Source organism: Tauraco erythrolophus, chromosome 3 (assembly GCF_009769465.1).
Source record: "Tauraco erythrolophus isolate bTauEry1 chromosome 3, bTauEry1.pri, whole genome shotgun sequence".
In the NCBI taxonomy this organism is placed as follows: Eukaryota; Metazoa; Chordata; class Aves; order Musophagiformes; family Musophagidae; genus Tauraco; species Tauraco erythrolophus.
This window is the reverse complement of record NC_141467.1, coordinates 20,734,376-20,757,363: the sequence shown is the minus strand read 5'-3', so window position 1 is coordinate 20,757,363 and position 22,988 is coordinate 20,734,376. Positions and strand designations below refer to the sequence as shown.

The 22,988-nt window shown below is 45.7% G+C and overlaps 1 protein-coding gene across 2 annotated transcripts in view; it reads right to left on the bottom strand.

The window, feature by feature from the left end:
* ANKH (ANKH inorganic pyrophosphate transport regulator) overlaps positions 1 to 13,314 on the bottom strand; it is a 102,628-nt gene extending 89,314 nt beyond the window's left edge. For both annotated transcript variants that reach the window (XM_086609039.1, XM_086609040.1), the window contains exon 1: positions 13,126 to 13,314. In XM_086609039.1, coding sequence (XP_086465165.1) covers positions 13,126 to 13,221 — 96 coding nt within the window. In that variant the 5' untranslated portion in view covers positions 13,222 to 13,314. The remainder of the gene's footprint in view (positions 1 to 13,125) is intronic.
* Positions 13,315 to 22,988: the final 9,674 nt, after the last annotated feature.

Sequence of the window (22,988 nt, the reverse complement as noted above, 5' to 3'; positions counted from 1 at the left end):
CTAAAGAGATGAAGGAAACTCATCTAGAAATCACTGTATTCATATCTAATGGTTTCAGGTGCCGCTACTATTCTTATCTGCTCTTGAAAAAAGGTCAAGGATATTAGTGAGTCATGTTTGTTCCTCCATTTATTTCTACAGTTCAGCCCAGGTTATCCTTTATCGCTAGCTGGACGAGTATTTCTTTAACATTCTTCTCAGTGCTGGTCATAGGGAACTTGATTGCCTTCGTGTTAAGCTAAATTTACACTGGCATGCCTCCTTTGTCTACTTTAGACTTCCAGCAGGACAAGGCAGGAAAAAATACCCAGTTCATTATTCAGCAAGATATCAGTGATGAAATTACGGCCCCGCAGCCGCTTCGTCTGTAAACATCTCAGCCTTTCTCGTGTGCTGGAATGCTTTCATGATGCGAGACGGGCAGCTGCTGGACATGGAGACTTCTGGGACGTGCTGGTTCTTCCAATGCCAAAGCTGTCAGGCTTTTTTCTTTCAAGCAGCTTCCCCCTTGATCTAAACCCCTCTCTCTTACCACTCATTTCCCCTTTCAAATCAGTGGACGCACACAGAATACAACAGGCTCCACATCTGCAGATTGCTGCAAGCACGTCCAAATCCTTGGAGCTCAAGTCACAAATATGTAACTTAACATGAGGTTTCCTTGACGAAGTCTCGAGGCAATGATTGTGCCTTTGCTAGCTATTTTCTCCTTAGTGATGCAACCACCCACAATGCGGTAGGAGCTTGCAGCTGACAAAAAAAGGCATGCCGTGATTTGGAAAAGCTAGCCCACAACTGTAACGGCCTTTTCTGGACAGCGATTCAAAGCTCACCAACAGGTCAAGCCCACAATAAGAAAATGTCAAGCAGGCTACCTGCTATGATTTCTCATAAATTTATTAAAGAATGAAACATTGGCCTCTGCACAGTTTTAGCAGAAAAAAGCACACCACTTCTATATTAGACCCAGAAGGCACTGCCAACAAAAGCTCTACCCAAGACTATTACAATGCTGGGGCATGTCCTAACCAGCAGACCATTGACTGCATGTCAGAAAGCTCATATAAGAACAAGACGGTGAATGCTGAAAGGTCGTCATGCTTTCATGCTTTGAAATAAACACTCTGAAGCAAAATGACTGCCCACAAGTATATAAAGAATAGTGGTGCAGTGATCGGGAGTACTCTCAAGGTCACGTTTTGAAAAGATGAAATCCACGTACAAAACTGTCGATGCACAAATAAACCAGCATTTGCACAAGCAACCACCATAATAGCATATAACCAGAGGTGGCTCAAACTATAAGGGACATATCAGGTGCATGTGCCATTACCTAAGTAGTCACATGCACCACTCTTGTCCTTATTTCCTTAACCATGCAACTGTGTGCAAGTCAGTAAGTAATCAAGACAACACTTTAGCACCGCTCAGTGTGTAATTCTCTTGTAAAGTCAGTCTCCTGCTCACAAGGCACTACTTAACGCATGCATGTGTATGTGTGCACCTTTTGTATTCGGCAAGTACTTGAAAAATGTATTTACTTGTGGCAAACAGAAAGCTTGTTACAGATGACTACCTTCGGAGTCTTAAGGTTGTGAAACACATTTTGTGGTTTGGACTTCCTTTCTCTTTAAAGCAAATGCTTAATATTGCAAAATCATTAACACCCCAACACAAACTCAGGGGAAACTGACTGTGCTGCCATACTAATTTGGAGCCCCACATTACCAGCTGTTTTGTCCTACTGAAGTGTAGGGAAAAATGACCAGAGATGCTCCCGTGACTGTACAAAACCAAGGACAACTGGAGTTATTTTCATGGGCTTCAAAAAAACGATGAGCAAGAGAGAGTAAATATCAAAATTTAATGAAGAGGATGATCCAAATACTCAGACTGGAAGATTTATCCCCCCTCACAACAGGTCATGCAAATGGGGTAAACCAGCTACCCTTCCAAATACATCACCTGGTTTGTTGACTTCTGCCAGGAAGGGCTGGTGGCCAGTTTGAACTCATTTCCTTAGCTGGCCTCTTGGGCTTAGTGGGTTGGAAATAATCCTATCATTCACAGTCATCTCCAGAATGCCATAGTGGGGGAGGAAATGGGATGGATGGATGGATGGATGGATGGATGGATGGATGGATGGAGTAAATTACCAAAGCTAGTATGGATGAGGGTGAAGTGGATGGGCTCCCTGGTAGCCATTAGGGTGAGGGACTGCACCACAGGCTCCAGCGTGGTGACAAAGCCGTGCGGATGTCTGCGCAACTTAACCACTCCAGGAAAACGGGACAACCAAGCAAAGTGAAGGACGTCAGAACGGAACTGAAAAGACAGTAAGGGTGCAGGACTTCATGGCATCGCAGGACCTGAAACGTCCCCTTTGCTTGCTGTGTCTTGTCTCATGGCAGCTATGCCTTTAAGCCCTTTAAAAAACTCAGCAAGTCTCCAGCTTAAAAGCAGAGTTAAGATCTCCCTTACTTCCACGATGAGGACAACTCAACACTCTTCCTCTCATACTGGAAAGGTCCCCGTATTTTGATAAGCTCATTTTGTTCAGATTTGTGTAGGGTATAGTTGCCAGAAACCCGAGAGCTGTGTATTGCTCACCCAGGCAGCGAAGAGCATGCTGCTTCCATCATACGCTGCTAAAAGGACCAAGGCAGTCAATACCTCGATTAGCTAGGTAACTCTGGTTTCTCTCCCCAGCAAGTGCTCCTTGTTCAGGACACTGAACCTGGGAGGTGTCGCATGAAAGAGTGCTGTAAGAAAACTGTCATGATCGCTAATCAGTAATAACAGAAATTCTGCATCTCCGAGTTGCAGGTTTTGTACATTTTGTATATATTACCCTAGTGTGTACAGTTTAATAGGAAAAGGCCATGCTAACACCCTGTAACTACACTGCCCTTCTAGATTGCACTGAGAGTCTTTGAGGAGTACATGGCTCCCAAGCTGCTTGTCTCCCTCACCAGAAGATGTGGTCTTCAGGTTTGACCCACCATGTACAGCACTTGACAGTGATCGCAACACTCTTTGCTTTTGGTGACCCACTGAATTCGAGGCTACGTAAAACGCCACCACCACCCGACGCCGTCTAAAGCACAGCCCTCTTCATGCCACATTTTCGAAGGAAGTAATGCGTGAGAGGAAGCGACTCCAGCTCTTTACCTGGAAAATAATTTGGAAATCTTTTCAGTCTAAATCGTGTTTAACTGCCCCAATCCCTCTCACTGCTCCTGGCCACGTTCTCCTCACTCCTTAGCAGTGACCTAGCTAAGCCCGCTTCCGCTCCTTTGCCACCATGCTGCAGCTCATGCAACTGCAGACAGCTACCAAACTCCCTTTTTTGCCCAAGCTATAAACACTCCGTTTCTATAATCTTTCCTCTTATGTAACTGACATTTTTTCCCCCTCCTCTCACCAGAACTGAAAACGTGAAGTGTCCTCCTGCCCAGTAATGCTGCGAACTATTTGCTTCCTTTTCAAATGGGCTGAACGCTTTTTAATTGGGTAATATGCTGGCGGGGGAAATGGTAAGGATGGACTCATGCAAGAGTCTGTCTTTCGTCTGCAGGACGGTAGATTTGAGATGAAAGGCTGCCAAGTTCCTGGAGCATGCCAGTATGCTGCAGCAAGGACAGCCTTCACGGCAAGGAGGGAGCTGTGGAGGTGGATCGCAGTACCCTTAGCTGGCCCTCACCTTAGCTGGCCACGGCTATGGGAACAGCAGCTGCCGCTCGCTGACAGAGGGGTTGTAAAACTCAGATCCTGGTCACCAATACGCAGCAGAACGAAAGGGATAACATGGTGTGAGTAGAAAGCGAATTGGGGCAAAAAGAGTCTAAAAAAATCTAAACATAAGTCCTGCATTTTCAGGGAAGTAAATGTCAAATACCGTCACTAAAAACAAACAGGGCAAGAATCATAGAATCATAGAATGGTTAGGGTTGGAAGGGACCTCAAAGATCATCTAGTTTCAATCCCCCTGCCATGGGCAGGGAAACCATCCACTACACCAGGTTGCCCAAAGCCTCATCCAACCTGGCCTTGAACACTTCCAGGGATGGGGCAGCCACAACTTCTCTGGGCAACCTGTTCCAGTGCCTCACCACCCTCAGAGTGAAAAATTTCTTCCTTATATCTAATCTAAATCTCCCCTCTTTCAGTTCAAATCCATTGCCCCTTGTCCTGTCACTACATGCCCTTGTAAAAAGTCCCTCTCCAGCTTTCTTGTTGGCCCCCTTTAAGTACTGGAGGGCTGCTATAAGATCACCCTGGAGCCTTCTCTTCTCCAGGCTGAACAGCCCCAACTCTCTCAGCCTGTCTTCACAGACACTGCCTGGCATCCAGCTCAATGAAGGAAAACCATCAGTCCCAGGCGGCACGCACCAACGCTTCCTTCGGCCAGTGTAGGTCAAAGCTACGCGGCCACACGCAGCAAAGACCAGCACATGGTATGACCTGCCTCTGACTTCATTCACTAATTCAAGTACGAAACACATGTGAGAAGGCAAGAAGACCGCTCATCTCCCTGCCAAAAGCCTTTCAAACGTATTTGTCAGCAAACGTACTAGCACACGCTTCGGTGCGGTGAGCTTTCAGCCTCACGGAACCCTGTTTCTCAGGGAAAATTTACAAAGAGTCGGAGATAGGTAACTAAAAAAAACCAGTGTAAACACAAATATGCTCTCCAGCTTGTATGGATGTGAATTTTCTCTGCATCTCCACTGGAAAATTTTCTGGGCTTTGAAAATTGAGAAAGGTTGGGAACAACTGCCTTAGAGACCCACTATCAATGCAAAAGAGCTGTGTGAAGCAAATCACTTGAAAATAAGTTGTGTCTTGCAGTTTATTTGCTTCCGAGGCTAAAAGCTGAACTCCTGCTGAACCACTGCATCAGTAAAGCAAACTGGGCATGCTGGCCAACAGTGACCACCCTTTCTCCAACAGTAACACTCCTGCCAAATCAGAAACGATGAATTTTTTGCATCATCTTGGGGAAAATAATTCAACAGGCACTTGAGATCTCATGCCATTGTAGCACTTTTTTTTTTTAACAAAGTCCTCTTAACTCTCCAGTATTTTTCCTCTGTCCGTTTCTAGAGTGCTCTTCAAAAAGGTACGGAAATCAATTGTGTGTTTGCAAATAACAATGCTGAGCTTCAGCCCTCTTTGGAACTAAACGCGTGTTTACATTTAGTTAATGTTTCATGCAGGCACTTTTATTCCGCACTGCATCAGAAAGGAGCTAATCAAGAAAAACTGCATATGCAGATAAAATGTAAAGCAAAGTGGCAAAGTTCTGTTGAAAATCTGAAAAAGAAGCGATACCATAGAGGAGAGAGAAGATGTAGAACTGCAGAGCTTTGCTGTTTCAGACACTGAAGTTCATGGGTCATTTAGGTCTCTTGTTCTTAACGGCGGTTCTTTTTCAATTCTCCGGCTAACGGTTATCTGAAAAGGCAGCAGCAGTGCCTAAAACCATAGCTGCAGCAGTATCATGTCAGTAGAAAATCAAGCAAGCAGAAGAACGCATAAGCTGATGATCTAATAGCATATTAACACTCTTGTTTCCCTCTCCACAAAATCCATAGGTTTCCAAGTACAGATAGGATAAGGTACCAAAAGCTAGTTAGATTAGCTTGTTGAAATCTAAGCTCATCACAAATTTTCCAGATTTTTTTTAAAAAAACACATGTTCTGATATGCCATTTAACTGGAATTAAGCTCAGCAGTAATGTATATGTTATTTAAAAACATCACAGATTTCCGAAAGTAGCTACAAAGCAAAATCTGTTGGAATTGCTCAGTTTATGCACGGAGGTTTCTGCGTGAGCTGGCAGATATATTTAAATTTTCTATTTATACAGCAACTTACATCCATGTTTTACAAACATGAAGGAATAACTTGTAACTGCCTTGTGAAACACATCACTATTTTAGAACTGACAAAACTCACAGAGAGAGAGAGATAACTGTCTTGTCTAGGATCAAGCTAGGAAGTCAATTAATAGCTGGAATCTGCACCTTCAGAGCTGGAGCCCTGCATATGCCTTCTTTGCACATAAAAAGTCACTTATCTTCAACAGTCAGAAGATTGGTCACGTCATATAAGCCTTTGTATACAACCAAGTTCTCCATGCAGCAGCAAAATGATTGAAGATTAAAAAGAAATCAGTTCAGACCAAATCAAACGCGAAGAGAAATGAGCTTTCTTGGTTTTGTGAAAATGCACCCAAAAGAAATGAACCAGAAAACTCCTGAAACAAATCAAATGGTCAGTTCAACTCAAACCCAAAAGTTTGACTTTTGGGGTTTCCTTCCATGACAGACAATATGGTGGTTAAAAACTCCTTTCAAAATTTCAGTTTTGAAGCCATGTTTTAGTATTAGGCTGGGGATATTTTCATCTCTCCTTCCTGATGCTGTCTTAGTCTACTAGATTTTCACCAGCACAGGGAGGAGGAACCCAATTCCTCTATCTCTGAAATAAGCACCAGAAGTACTCGCCTACTCCATGACCCTTTTTCAGTGACTATGCAGTGATAGTCTGGACTATCTCCAGAGTGAGCCCCTGACCCTGAACACTGGCCCTTGGGACTGCTCGCAAAGCGGTAAATACACCCAGTCTCCCCCGCATCGGTTACTCTTCTGGCAGAGAGAATCATTTCCACTCCACAGACCTAAAAGCTTTATTTTCCAGAAACCTAGTGGGCAAATATAATCTCAACTCACAGTTTTGAGACAAATTAAAGTACTTCAGAAACCAGTAGTGGCTGGTTGGTGCTGCGTGCGTGGGTTTTTTTCTCCCTCCTTCCTTCCCTCCTTCCATCCCTTCCTGGAAATGGGCTATTTCTGCAGTTATGCAGCTACTCAACTACTTCAGACATGCTTAATGGGTATTATCAAGTACAAAACCTGTCACTTCTTAACAGTGAAGCACAAGAAAGTCTGGAGAAGTCCTTACAGCCGCACTGACACAGCTATGGAGAATGAGAGGCAATAGGAGTGGGAAGCGAGGAACTGGGGGAGTTTGTGAAGGAAGGAGAGGGTAGGATGAAAAAAGAGAAGGTACTGACAACTGAGGCATAGCACAGATCCTAGCTCTAGGTTATATATTTTACACTACGGCAACACGGAGCACTGCAGGGGATGGACTCCTCATTTGTAGGTTCATTCTCACAATTTCTAGTATCATCTGAAATCTTCAGCGATGACAGCCCCACTGCTCTTCATAAACTGTTTATTTTGTACCTCATGTGCTATAAAATGCAAATATATATGGTTAGATGCCAGTAGTATGTGCCTTTGCTACCTTAAGAACATTAACACATTGCTGAGATTTGGCTTTTATCTGCAAACGTTTTATGAGATCTTTGACTTCTTCCCAGATCTCAGCATGCATTGCTTGCTGTGAAACTCCAGCAAATGCTCTGCATGACTGGCAAACGCAATGCCTCGTATCTAACGCCCACTGCAACTAACGTAGACATATAAGCCTAATTAATCACTCAAGTAGTCTCAAGAATTGTCCGTGCAGTCTACGGGCCACGTAGCAGTGGCTTGAATACCCTCAGTGCTTGGCAGACAACTGTTGAGGAGTTAAGGCTGCAGGACTCAGGCTGGCAGGTAAAAGGAAGCAAAGCTGCATTGCTTAGAAGAAGAAAGTCTCTGGAGTCAGTACGGAGGTACAAATTCCAAAAATTACTACTTCACATATGTGTGGTTTGGTTTTTGATCCTTCATATAAGATCTCACTTGGATTTCTTCACTGCAAACAGGGAAGTTAGATGTATTCCACCCATCTTCCCTAGCCATTTCCCTGACTATTTATTTGGCTTGTGACTCCTGCAGAAGAAACAAATTTCTTCAAAATATTACTTAAAAAACTTTAAAAAAATACTCTGTTGACAGCATATTTGTAGATGTCTGCTTCTTCAGCACGATTTAATCTAAATTTAATTTCAAATGCTGTATAGTTCACATTACCTTATAACAAACAGGGCACTTCCATCAACGTACCATACTAGTAATGCGGTTGTCGTAATACCATACAGCCATGGTCCACCCCAAATATGAGACCTTGTCAGGTTTCTTGTTAATACAGTACTAAAGTCCTACCCAATTTAAACGAGTCCCTGACCTCTCACAACCGCAATATAACAGGAGGACTTTGCACTCATAGAGCACCCTTCCGTCTTGGAGCGCTTCTGACGCATGAACTTTCATTCACCCCTGTGACACACAGGTGGGCGTCCGGGCACACTTCAAAGGCAGGGGAAACTGTGCCACCGAAAGGTTACGCAACTTGGCCCAAATCCCCGGGAACAGCTGAGAATGTGAACTCTCCCCATTGCTTGTTCTGAACGTCCAGACAATAACACTTACCCCCAAAATGAGCTTCATAAAGCATTAATCAAATGTTTAACCCCCTACTAAGTTTGCAAATGGCATGGGCAGATGATAAGCTCACTAATTCTTTTTGATACCTTATTCATGACTTGTTCTCCTTTTCTGGCAACGTGTTCTTTCTTAAGGAAAAAAGAAAAAACAACAAAAAAAACATTCAAATACAAGAAAAAATCAGTTTGTTTTGCAAGCAATTATTGCAAAATAATTTGGAATCCAAAACGTTTATCACTCCTCTACGGCTCGCCTGCTTGACCCCAGTCACTACGCTGCGCATGACGTATGGCAATTTCTCGGCAGGACCGAGAACCCGAGTGACCTCAGGAGAAAGTGGCAGCAGGACTCGCTCGCTCGTTTTAGTTTCCAAGGCCCTGCGAGCCGCTGAACACATTATGTCTGCATACCTAACAGATATGTTGGCACATAAAACTGCCCAACCAACAGCTAGTGACAGCAATGAACCGAACGATTCAGAGGCTGGCTATATGATAGCTAGAAAGGAAAAAAAAACCCTTCCTACTGTTCCCGTTGATAATTAAGGGACTACTGCAGACAGGCCCCGAGTTCAAAACACTGCTCTCTGCCTGGCCTTTGCCACCCCGTGAGCAGCAAAGAGAGGTACCAGCCACATCTGCAAACGGTATTAACACTGCCGAGGGCCGATTCTGCACTTTGAGAAAGTCAGAGAACTACCATGCACCTCTGTTTTCCCCGCTTTATAATAATGCTAACGCAAACATACTCACACATTACAAACCAGGCCACAACGATACTGTGAGCAGCTCTGAAACCACGTTAAAAGGAAAACTGATGAGGGTGGTGACGGATTTTTGAGGACACGGGGTACGGTGGCTGGGTGAGTTGAGGTTGTGTTTGCGCTCCATCACATGGGAGTAGTTTATTTATTTATTTCCAAGCAAGCACATCCAACAACATTTTTCACAGGAACCAGGATTTTTGATGCAAACTCTGCTCTCCAACAGCTGAGCTCTAAATAAAACACTAATTACTGCGAATCTCAGGATTGAGAGTTGAACGCTCTCCAACAGCAGAATGAAATGGAGAATCTCTCTTCTGATGGTAAGCGTTAAGCTCTTGAGATGAAAATGCTCTGTTGTGTATATTGTGTGTGTGCATATACCTAGAGAAAACAAATAAACACTTGCGTGCACACGCACGCACTCACACACACACATTTGTGCAAAGAAGGAACATTGAGTCAAAATATTTGGGATTATTTCCTGAAGGCCTTACTCTAAGAAGACAATTTCATAGAAGTTATGTAATAAATTGTAAGGGAAATGGGTTGCAGAAGGAAATCATGGAAATAGGTTAGAAATGGTTTATGTCTCTGATCTTTTGGCAATTTACCTGGTCATGCCTCAGGACTACACTTTTCAGTGGAAAAAAAAAACCCTCATGTATTTGTCTAAGAAGATTTTATGAGGTGAACAGCTGAGGTTAGCCGACTAGATTGGAATAACTCTGAATATAACCTTGTCCTAAAAGTGTTATTGGATTAAGGTCCAAGGGTCAACAGGAGGCTCTTCACTGGCTATAACGGTTCTGGAAGTGACTGCAGGAGCTGAGCTTGTTAGTTCTTAAGAGCATTGCTCCAGTGTTTTTACTTTCTACAAACTAAACAAGACTTTTCATAGCAAACATCCCATATGGGGCAACGGTGACAGTCATAAACTATGTCCTGCAAAATATTCTCTAGCTTTACTGTAAATTTCCCTTAAAGCAGCAAGAAACCTAGAGACGGCCACATACCAAGGATCTGGCAATTTCCTATTGATGCTTGCTATTGAACAAAACTATTCACACCCAGAAAATCTGCTCAAAGTTAACATGAAAGTGATATTCTCTTGTATCTCACTTTTCAACCTCAGGTACCTAATAGTATTAGGTTTTGTTTAAAAGGCTCTGCTTTGAACACTCTGCTTCCAAATACTCTTCCTGCTTGAAAGAGCACATACGAATATGAGGCCATCAAAAGAGTTTATGACTGACAGCATTTCTTAAAAAATCTCTTCTTCTCTGACCAGGCAAAGTCCATTCTCTCCCTGATTTTTACAGTCCTCTCTTACTTCTGACGTACAGCTCTGCTGTCTCTTTACAGTACTGTCCAGAGCGGGTAACATTACATCATGCAAATTGTACTTCCCTTATTATTCTTAGAAATCTTTTTATCTGCAGCCACAGAAGGAGGTTTGGCAGCCTCTTCAGAGATATGTGTTGGCACACCCATTTTTTATGTTGCTTCCATTCAGCCCTGTCATTAAAACTCTTACAGCTTTGAAGAGCAGAAAGGTGACTGGCTCAGCCAGTCAGCATATTTTCAGCAACACAAGTCCAACAGTAATGTCCTACAAGTGTGAAAAACACTTCCTGTATTGTATACAGGAAAATAAAATCCCTGTCCTTTTGTCTGTCAGAAGATTTCTTCAGACCTGGAGTAGCTTCGTCCCTGCCTCGATTTCCTGATTTCCATGTAGGTAAGTCTCTCATGAGGCTGGTACAAAAAGCATCTTTCCCGTTCCCATTCCTGAGCTCGCGTTTGCTGCAGGAGCCTCCCTGTTCACGTAGATTTCTCCCTTTCAACTAAGCACCTCCCCAGGCTGCCATCTGAGACAGGGGATAACCCCAACTCTCCTGGATGGCCATCCTACGACTTAGCTATCAAATAGAACACATTTTCTGAGGTATTTTGTCCCTAACGCTGGTCAGTTTGTTAGGTAAGTGCTCACATGTATCATTCACATGTTAACATCCCTCCCGTTCACTGGTACCAGGCGAGACAGAAGGCCATTCACTTATAAAACTGTAATCTCTTGCTTGATAACTTTTGAAGTCCCGGTCCAGAGCACACTGAAGTTACAGGGACATTTTTTATGGGCTGACACAGATTTAAATCACGCTGACCTTGTATGAAGCAACATGCACCTGTCATACTCAGTTTGCTGAGTGGACTGCTTTCAATTTACTTCTGCTGTATGTTATTATGTGGCACAGTTATTAGCATTTAAAATCACTTTTTTCCCTTGTCACTTCTATCTTTAGCTGTCCCTTCCCCCCCGAGCATGATTTATAGAAGATTGACTTAGTAGGAAAGTATGTAGTTGTTAGACAAGGATGGAATTGCATTTTTTTTATTATCGCAGTTGATTTAAATTTAAAGGACTAGGAAGCAAAACATGATTGACACAGCCATGACAAACACATGATGAATGATAGCTATTTTTCCCACCGCAATATTTTCCTTTCAATTTCTTCTTTACAAACGGTGAGAGCACCCGGTAATTTTCTGGTATCTTTGTTCAAGAAGCATGGGAGCAAGTGTCTATTCTGCTTGGAAAACAAGAGCTTCTCAGCAAAACTGAGTCTTAGGACAAGGACAAAAGCTATTTGAGATGCAAAACTTACTGTGGCTTGCCCAGTTTAAACACTTGTGAATAAGCATTAGTGTATACTGTCCTACCAAAAAGGTAATGATGGGGCCCTATACAGCGCAGCCTGACACAAGAGCGGGGCCTTACCTGTCACAAATACCGAAACAAGAGAGCAGAGATTTCCCCATCCCACGGTGCGGTGGTAAACAAGTGCCCCGTGTGGAAAGCTCGGGTGAAAGAGGAGCAGGTACATCAGTACAAAACATGTTTTTTGTGCAAATGCAGCAAGTGGGGATTAGGAGGATGGAGTAGGAGGCTGCATGTAAGGGAAGTCGGGGGACACCGGGGGTATTTTCTTAGTGCCCAGGACAGGGGATGGCCTTGGGTCACCAACACCGTTGGGGAATTCAGTAGGGCTGAAGTGCACAGATCTGTTCACGGCTGAAGTACGGCGGCAGCAGCTCTTGCCGCTGTGCCCCCATCTTTCCAGGCTTCTGCCCTGTGCCCATCACCGCGGACTCCCGGCTTCACAAAACACCGGCGGGAGGAAGGGGCGCAGGCGGAGGCTCACCTGCCCGGAGCCCCGCCGGGAAGCCGCCCTCACACCGAGGGGATGCGGAACGGCTCCTTCCCGGGCTGCCGCCCTCCTCCCGGGATGCCGCGGCGGGGGGCTGCCGGTGGCGGGGCGGGGGGAGCCGCTGCGGCAGCGCCGCGGGGCCGGGGGGGGGGGGGGCGGTCTGCGGAGCCCCTCGGCAGCGGCCGGCGGGGGCGAGCGGCGGCAGCCGGGCCTCTCTCCCTGCGCCCCGCTCCAGCACGCCGGGTCCCCGGGCTCAGTCGGCCGCCGCCGCCGGGCTTGCCGGTGCCAGCCGCCGGTGCTGCGCTACACTGCGCTAGGGGCTGCTGCACCTGAGCGGCCGTGTCAGCCGGGGGAATAAACCAAAACCAAGCCCCGGCGAATGCATTATGTAATTTCAGATTATATAATCCTAAAATACAAAGGGAAAACAAACAAACAAACAAACAAAAAAAAACCCCAACCCGCCGTCCTTCTCCGCGAACCTAGCGGGGTGCGGAGCAGGTCCGCGCTCCCGAGCCGCCGCCGGGGCACGCACGGCGGCACTGGCCGCCCGCCGCTCCCAACGCCGCAGGGACCGCCGTCCCCGCCCGCCGCGATGCGCCGGAGGGAGGAGGACGGCGGCGCCCAGCCCGGCCCGGCAGGGCCCGGCCCGGGCCGCCTCCCCTTCCCCGCGGAGCTGCCGAGCCCCGCCGGCACGGCCCTGCGGGAGGGCGAGGGTCGCCCCCGGGGGAAGCGCTGCCTTACCTGCTCCCCGAAGTCGATGGCGATGTTGGTGATGCCGAGAGGGACCAGGAACCGGATGAGGGGCCAGTAGTTAGTGAGCGCTGGAAATTTCACCATAGTCCCAGCTGCGCGGTGACCCCCAGCGCATCTGCCGCGGCAGGAGACGGCGCGGGAGGACGGCGGGGGGGAAGGATGAAAGGGCAAAGGAGGAGGGTGCGTGCGTGTCCCTGTGCGTGTGTGCGAGCTGGGGGCGGGGGGGATTAGGGCGAAGGAGAGGAGCAGCAGAGCCCCCTAAAAATAAAGCAGCCGGGGGAGCGGGCGGGGAGCCGGTCCCTCCCTGCCCGGCGCGGCTCGGCCCTGGCGGGTGCTGGGCTGGGCGGCGGGGCGCGCTGTGCTGCCGCCTTAGCAGGAGACCCGAGAGATCAAGTCCATCCCCGCCGCCCTCCTCCCACACAACAATGATCCGCCGCCGCTGCTGCTGCCGCCGCCGCCGCCGCTGCCGGAAAAAAAAAGAGGAGGGACACCGCCGCCAGCCACTCGTGCGGGCAGCGCTGCCATCCTCGGGGCGCGGGGGCCAGGGAAGGGCCGGGCCGGGGCCTCCCCCTCGCCTGACGCTCGCCGGCGGCGGGGCGACGGCCGCGGCGCCGCGCAGGAAAACGAAACGCGCCGCCCTCCTCCCCGGCGCCGCCGCCGCGAGTCCGGCGCAGGCCGCGGGGCCGCGGTGCGGGGCCGGCCGCCGCCGGAGGTCGCCGTGCGGGTCGGCGCGGCGCGGCGCGGGTGCGGGGCCGGCGGCGGTGCGGCGGGGCCCGGCCGCTGGGCGCCGCTCCCCGGCGCGGGCTGCCGGAGCACGTGGGTTTGACACACGCTCGGCAGACGGGCCGCTGGCGGCGGCGGCGGCGGGGGAAAGAAGCGGCACCGACGGCTCCTCCTGACGGCGGAGCGCTGTGCCCCCCGCCCGCGGCGGCGGCGGAGCCGCGGGGCAGCGGGCCGGGCACCTGTGCGAACGCCTTTCCCCCTCCACCCCGCGCTGCGCAGGGGGGTTCCCCCTCCGTGTGCGTGGGTCCTCCTCCTCCTCATGCGGCCGGGGGCAGAGGAAGGCTTTTCCCGCGGTGGGCTTCGGGCCTCATGCGGGGGCGCTTGCGGAGCTACAGGGAAGGTGGAGGTCCTTAGCGAGGCGTGTTAAGGCCCGGTGTCCGACCCATGGCTTTTCTTCTGGTCAGACACCCGAAATAAACAAACGGCGAAACGTTTGCCAGGGCAACCGCTTCGTTTTTCCGAGTCCTGGACAAGGGAATGTGTCTGTTGGCCCCGAGCCACTTGCAGGAGTGTCCTCACGGCCTGGGAGCACAGGTCGCTTTCTGACCCACGGCCTTGAGAAACAGAGGCTCTGTCAGTGTGAGGGTGGGGGAAAGCAGAGAAAGCAACCCCCTTCTACACGCCTTGTGGCAGTTTCTCAATATTTTCAAACTCACAAGGGTTTCAGTGTTTCGTTGTAATTGAGTTTCTCTGGGGCTTTTAGGTTCGTGGTGTCACCTTCACCCTGCCACCTTCAAGGAGCGTTGGCAAATATTTCAGGAAGGTGGAAGTCTTACTAGGAGTCAGAATGTCTGTATCTGATCCTCAGAGGAGCAGTAGCCAGTGGAGGAGTGGTGGACGGCCGCCTTCACCCACAGACTCCTGTACTAAAATGTTCCTGTGACAAGAGCCACTTCGTATATTTTGGAGATTCAACAGCAGGTGAGCTCTGTAGATCTTTGACAGGCAGACGACAGGCTGTAGGGTGGGGTTGGAGTGGGAGAGCTCCTGGTTCCCAGGGTGACATAGCAAAATCAGCCTCAGCTGTACCTGGAGGTTTTTCCCTCCTACAGCTGGAGTTTGTCCCACGTAGCATCCCTTATGCTGGTACAGCCTTCCTGGTGGGCGTGCAGGAGCAAACTCAACGCTTAGGAGCCGTACAAGAGTGCAAACCTGCTTTTGTTTTGTAGGTCACTTACAATGCCTCAGATACGGTGCCCTGGGGATGATGGAGCAGTGCAAAGCAGGAGAGGACAAGAAACTCGGAAGAGGGGAGCACGAGTTGTTTGTGATTGCCTAAGTGTGTCTTTCAATTACAGCACCAAATCTTCATCCTAAGAAGGATCCTCTTCTTTCCTTGGCGAGCCATGTGCCCCTGAGGTATAAATGAGGAAATCCAGAGCTCAAGGCCCTAACTGACTTGTGGCTGCATCTGTGCAGACGCTGTCAGGTTGTCTATCAGGCTGGCATTGCAAAGCACAAAGTAGCTCATTTTCCAAGAAACTAAGTGGGGAGCTCTGCTTTAGGTATATGTCTAATCGTCTCTAGAGGGACCATGGTTAGTCCTTTGGACAGCTTCACACTGAGTCCGCGATGAGGAACGTCCGGTCTCCAACCCACTGAGCTAAAGTTGAATTGAAGTAGAAACTCTGGTGTAGATGCAGGGGCCTTACACCAGCTGCCTTGTTTACGTGTTCATTTGCATGACCTGGATTACCTGCCAAGTGGGACATAGGCTGTGTGTGTGCTTCCGTGTAAGTTGTAGTAAGATCTGCGTAGTAGGTCCCTTTCTGTGAAGCAAGTCTCATGGCTTTTGAAGATAAGGCTGGATATATTTCATAGTGTTAATTCATTATTAAATTCTGTCTTCCTGAGACTGTAGTTGTCTTTAGGTAACTGTATTGCCAGTAACTAATTTCTGGATAGGACTAGATTTTATTGGGGTGAGGTCATTGCTCCTTGCCATGGGTCTGAGAACAACTTATAGGTGAAATTATGGAAGAATATTGTTTTCAGGTCTGTATTTTTACATATTTTCTAGGTAAAGTGTCCCTATTTTGTTTCAATTTACAGGGATTTTTTTTTAGAGGAAAGAAACCTTAGTGCTGTTCTTGAATCAGAGAAAAGTAAAAGGGAAGCCCCAAAGCCACTTGTAAATATATGATTTTAACTTGCCGTTTGAAAATTTCAGGTGAGCTGATGTTTGAGGACTACCTCCTCTCGTTCCTGGCAAAACAAGCCACCAAAAAAATTAAAACTGCCTGAATCCAAACATTTGAACACTGAGCGTGTGACCGACAGTCCTAACTATAAAGCATACCTAGTGATTAATTACTTTGTCACAAACTATGTTCAGGTCCTGGAAATACTGAGACACCCGAGTAGTTTAATGGAGAAGCATATCCTTTGGGGTTTGATCTGTGTTCATGAGGTAGTTGATACTTTTTACCTCCAGTGGATAATAACTCAGGCCCCTTACATCTGTAATTAATTTCCATCCGATTGGTCGCTTGAGAGCTCTGATTAACTTTTTGTCTTCCTGCTGCCCAAAGCAGTAGTACAGTTTTACTTTAAGATAGTTTACATTTTGCTTCATAACATGTCCTGGAATGTCCTGGGAAAGTGTAACCTAGGCAATGCTCTCTTGAGTCCAATATATTAAAATCATTAAACTTATTTAATAAACTGTTGGGCTCTGGTTTAGGTTTGTCTGTCTGCTTCCCATTCATGTCTTCTGCTTATGGGATGAATGTAGTTCTTGTGTGCTTCTCTTTCAGCCCAGGTCATATTTGCTCCTCGAATTCATTACAGAAACAAAATTGTGTTTGGAACCAAAGAACAAGGAGGGTCTCTCACATCTTGAAGTCAGTAGTTTGCTCAGCTGATGAGCTGAGGAAATAGGTCATTTTAGCTGTCTTGGGCAAAAAGCAGTGATTAGTAATCATTTCCTTTCTAGCATATTTTCTGTTACACTACATTTCTTACTCATATACTAAACACTGTCTGTTTGTTTAATGGAATAAGAAAGACACAGGGAGGACAGCAGGAAATAATTAGACATAATCTCTCTGCTTTTCATAGAAAAATGATCCGATCCGGGAGTATCTTGGATGGAGGCATCTCGCTGGAGATGGAAGTCCACATGGATCACATACAGTGCTGTAATGTGCTCCTCTGTGGTGTATCACAACGTAAATGGTCATAGAATCATAGAATGGCATAGGCTGGAAGGGACCTCAGAGATCATCTAATCCACCTCCCTGTCATGGGCAGGGACGCCTCTCAACTAGATCAGGCTACTCAAGGCTCCATCCAACCTGGCCTTGAACACCTCCAGGGAGGGGGCATCCACAACTTCTCTGGGCAATTTATTCCGAAGTCTTACCACCCTCGTACTGAAGAATTTCTTTCTAAGATCTATCTAAATCTGTTCTCCTTCAACTTAAACCCATTTCCCCTTGTCCTATCAGTGGACACTCTTGTAAAAAGTCCTCCCCAGCCTTCCTCTAAGTTCTCTTCAGGTATTGGAAGGCAGCTATTAGGTCCCCCCAAAGTCTTCTCTTTTCAAGGCTGAACAATCCCAGCTCCCGCAACCTGTTGAAGTGCTCCAGCCCCTGGATCATCTTTGTGGCCCTCCTCTGAACACGCTCCAACAAATCTATGTCTCTCTTATGGTGGGGACACCAGAACTGGACGCAGTATTTGAGGTGGGGTCTCACAAGAGCAGAGTAAAGGGGGAGAATCACCTCTCTTGACCTGCTGACCATGCTTCTCTTGATACATCCCAGGATGTGGTTGGCCTTCTGGGCCACATGAGCGCACATTGCCGGCTCATGTTGAGCTTCTCATCTATAAACACCCCCAAATCCTTCTCTTCAGGGCTACTCTCAACCCACTCTGTGCCCAGTTTGTATTTGTGCCTAGGATTGGCCTGACCCAGGTGAAGGACCTTGCATTTTGACTTGTTGAAGCTCATGCAGTTAGCGCTGGCCCAATTCTCAAGCCTATCAAGGTCCCTCTGGATGGCATCTCTTCCCTCAAGTGAGTCCATGACACCGCACAGCTTGGTGTCATCGGCAAACTTACTGAGGGTGCACTTAATGCCATCAACCATGTCGCTGACAAAGATGTTGAACAGCACTAGACTCAGAACAGACCCCTGAGGGACACCGCTTGACACTGGTCTCCATGTAGACATCGCACCATTGACCACAACCCTTTGAGTGTGACCACCCAGCCAGTTCTTTATCCACCGAGTGGTCCATCTGTCAAATCCGTGTCTCACCATGATGAAACATATCAGAAGACTCCCTCGTGCCTGGCAGTGAAACGTGTCTGTAATTGCTACTTAAGCAACCTGGTCAAAGTCTGAAGGTGTCCCCAGTAGCAGATCATGTCAGGACAGTTCATGTTAGCTTTACTCACACAGTTGGAAATCCAACATGCGGATCAGCACATGAGCTTTAACATGTGTTAAGAGCCCCATTCCTTTCCTGAACTTAAAGCAGGCCCCTCACCACAATGACACGGTGGGAATCTTGAGAGGACCCTGCTCTGGTATTGCCTTGCTTCAGAAAGATGGCTCTATTTCCTTGTTGAGGCTACTGCTAATTACCTACTGAAAAAAAAACAGTCTTGTTTTGGTTTGTTTTGTTTTGAAATCGCTGTGCTTGATGTTTCCATCCCCAGTTAGCTATTTAGATGTCACCCCTGCTTTTTTGAGCTACTGGCTGTCTTCCAAACCTTATCTTCTACTTAGTTTTTTGTTGTGGTTTTTTTTTCTTATAGTCTAGCAATTGGGAACCACTCACTGTATAAGGAATTCAAACTAGTGGATAACAAAATTTGTGAGCCAGTCATTCCATAAGAGGACAGGTGAACTGGGTTTCCAAGCCTACAGGATGACCAATAATTCTGGTCTCTGAATGGCCTTGGGCTGTGAGAGAGCAAATGACGACTGTATTTTCCTGTATGTTGTCTGACAAAGTGGAAGGACATCTCCACAGTCATATTCTGCATCTGTCTTGAGTTATTCCTTCCCCTGCAACAGCTGCCTCTTGCAGACATAACTTTTAAGTTGGAACTGAGTCTGATGCATATTTCCAGCTCTTTGTACAACAATAATTAATATGATTGTCATTTCAAAATGTTGTCAAACTATGACTGCATGTTACTGCAGGAATGCTCAGAATGTGAGTCTTGTGCACTTAGTGGAAAAATACTCATTCCTCTTTAGTATTGAGGAATAAAATGCGAAAATCATCTACCCACTAATTTTTGTAGGGGACTGGCCAGACACAAAACCTGGTTATAAGGCATTTTCGTGACCCAGCTGAAGGTCATCTTCTTTCCTTGGGACCCCAGTTCTGCAGAAAGCCTCTTCCTAGGACGAATATACGCTCAGCCTCTTCTTTTCCTGCAGGATGAAGGAGACCTGTATGCCCAACGTTTTCTCTTCCTAGGTGTAAACTAAGCCTATGTCACTGAAATCACTGTGGATTGTGAAGAAAGCCTTTATCTCAAAGGGTTGGTGGAGCTCTCCTTGTCTTACTCGTCATGCATCAGCCTTAGGATCCAGGGGCACTACATTCTTGGGCTGTGTGCCTGGCCGTGACTTCTAGGCTATCGCAGTCTGTAACTGGAAAGACTACAGAAATGCTGCGGGAAAAGTCCGTATGTTTATATAATGTTTTATTCTGTGAATGGTTAGAGTGGAATTGAAAGATCAGAAAATAGCCAAAGGAATCAGGGTTGTCAGTCAGACAAGCGTCCGACTAATCCAATTCCGATTTAGCTACAGTTCTGTGTGAAGAATAAAAATGGACTTTGCGATGTCCCCTCCCTAAGGCCAGTCTGCTCCGGCTGCAGCTGGCTTGTCAAGTTAGATGGTAAGGTCGATGTCCCTGCAGGAAGCCCATATCTTTGTTTTTTTGCTGGTACAAGTGAACCGTCAGCTTCAGGCAAAACCGTTTCCCTGCTGATGAAGCAGGAGAAGCTTCCTATTAATGGAACCAGGCTCAGCCCGAGTTAAAGATTTCTCTCTTTCCAGTGCTTCTGTGATCATTAGGGACTTTGGAGCTTGTGAACCTGTGTGCTACAGAGGGTTCTGTGTTGCCTTGTCCTCACACCAGGCCTGAGGGTCTGGCATTGTTTCATGACCAGAGGGAGAGAAGCTTTCTCATCATCAAAGCAAACATATACAAATGTTGCTTTTTCTCAGCATGGAAGTCTTTAAACATAGGTGGTTTTTTTTGTGTTACGTTTAGGGGTTTACCCCCTAATTTCTAAATTTAATTTTATTTAATGATTTAACACATGCATTCAAATGTCTTGGAAAAAATTGTGAGTAATAATTTAAAGTATTTTCTAGAACTTATTTCTAGTTAATAAATTAAAATTTATTTATGTTCTTAATAAGCTTTGATTTGCCTGGAATTCAGAATCCATTTTTTTTATATACCTTTGGCATCTTTGCCCCAAACAGTAGAACACAGTAGCACTTTCTGCAGCCTTTTTGCTTCTTACTAAAATGTCTACATATAATATCACTTGCCATGCTGTATATGAAATAAATGCACAGCCTTACCAATATTGTAAAGTTGCAAAGGTCGATCTGTATGGCTTTGTTTATCATAAAACAGTAATCAATATTAGACTTCAGCTGTCTGCGGAGGTTATTGGAGTAGCTGAACACCATTTAACTATTACTTGTAGGAGGTGGTAGTGAATTTGTGTTTCAAACTCTCATATTCTACATCCTTTTATCATGTTGAGCTCAGTAATTAGATTAATTGTTGAGAATATATTAAAATATTTCAGAAATATGCATTTATGAGCATGCAATACTTCATCCTTTCCAGTTTTCTTTAGAAGGGGCTCAGCCTCCCCTAAATGTGTGTCTTGCCAAATGCGTGCTTCTATGTTACTGCAGCAATCATGAAATTGCCTTTGAACAGCAAGTATAGTAAAGAGTAAGCTAACGTATTTGTGAAATATAGTAATATGCAAGCGCATAAGCATTATTTATTAGTGTTTGTATGACAAAAAATGCTATAGTGCATGCATGCCTAAAACCAGTATTCCCTGAGTAGTCTAGCACTTCAAAGTAGTAGTAAGTTTTCTCTTTAAAATGTATGGTACTGCTCTTTGATGTCTTAAGATGCTGCTACTGCCTGGCCAATATTTGGTAAAATTTGCTTATTTTAGAAAAATTAGATTTTGTTCCTAACTTCTTGTTACCCAATGGGAGCTTTTAAGAAATATTTGCTTTTTGAATGAGCATTCCGTACTTTTATGACAAAGATGTCATTCAAGAGGGTACAAGGAAACGCTAAGATGCCAGTGTAGCCAATTTATGAAACTACATAAAAGCACTTTTCAGTGCTTTCATTGCCCTTGCTGCCTGCCAGACCCAAAGTGCTTTACAAATCTGAGTTGTTCTCGTGATATATGCTGCAATACCAGAAGTACCAAGGGCAAGAAATGCCCCCATTTTTCAGATGGGAAAACAGAGGGAAATGAATGGCTTGTGCAGGTTAGGCAGGTTAGGCAGGGGAACGTGTATCCCGGATCTGTAACTGACCCTTTTATGTCTTCTGATATATTCAAGATTTTCTGCTGAACCTCCATGAAGGAAAAAAAAAAGAATTGGTTCACTCACAGAGAGTCTAATCTGTCTGATTAGTTTATAAGTATTTAGAGAACAAGCAGAACTTTAAAGCCAAGTAGAGTCTGTTATTTGTGTGTGGATAATGTCCTTATCCAAGGCCTCAGAGATTTATTGTTCTTTATAGATCAAGTTGTATCATTGTCTTCTCTTACAAAGAACTAAAAGAAGAAAAAAATGTACCAGCTTCATCTGAAAGTTAAAAATATTCCCTCCAAGGCCTGGATATTTTGTATTCTTTAAAAAAAAAAAAAAAAAAAAAAGCCGCCAGTGTAATTGATAGAGAAATGTAAGCTGCTCTTACAAACTGAGTAGTATCTTACATGACTTTTCAAAATGCTTACCCCTGAAAAATGGATTGACCCTTGATCATCTCTCTCTGTCTCTGCAAGATGTTCACCTCTTCTAATAAAAGAAGAATAGATGTTGGATAATTGAAGGAAGTCAGTTCAATTTTCATTCCCTGGTTAGAGAGACAAAGTCAATATTGGCCTATCGAAATGAAGGCAGTTGGTGGTTTGATGAAAAATAAATGTGAAAATCTAAAAGCAATTCAACTCCAGCAATATAAAAATTCTGCTTTTTATACTATTTATAACTACCCAAACAGGCAAGATGGTCAGATCCTCCAAAAAGGAAGTAGTGATGGGAAGATGACAGATAATTCAATTTGCATGACCCTTTAATATTATAATTGCCTAGTAGCTGACAAATTTCAGCTCTCAGTGGTAAACTTTGTTATTTGATCAAATGCATTCCCACATATGAAGCTGAGTTTGAGATTTCAAAAAATCTCAAGTACTTTCTTGCATTTCTATTCAAATCTGGTATGAGAGCACCTGTGAGCCTGTTAAAGGAGTGTAGAAATCTTTTGTTTCGCAAAGGATGCTGAATAACGTAACTATTGGCATTTTTCCTTCTCCTAAAATTTTTGCTGTCATTTTTTCTCTAGTTTCAAACCAGTATTATTAAGGGACAGAAGAGACTAGGCACAGTACTGGCTGTTATTTTCATGTGGACATGAAATATCTTAGATGAGATTCTCTTAAACTTCTCCTGCTTTCCCTTCTGGAGATTTCATTAACAGGATTCACATTCTTCCAGGACACGGAAAATTGTTTTGAGTTAGGTTATCAAACTTTTCAAATGCTTGCTTATTCTTTGGGTGCAGTGCAATCAGTTTGCTGATCCCCTCAGACTCCAGATTTATACTTTTTGACTAAACCAGGTGTATTTGTATCTGGATATAGTCAAAAGAATTCTTTCTTGCATGCCAGTGGAATGAGACTCTTATTAGCTGAAACACATTGTGCTAAGACAAGCCTAGAAAACCAGCTCTATGGCATAGTCTTTTCTGCCTATGGGAATTCAGATTAACATGTTATTGTCTTAAACTGCAAGGAAGATGTGTCATATCCAATGG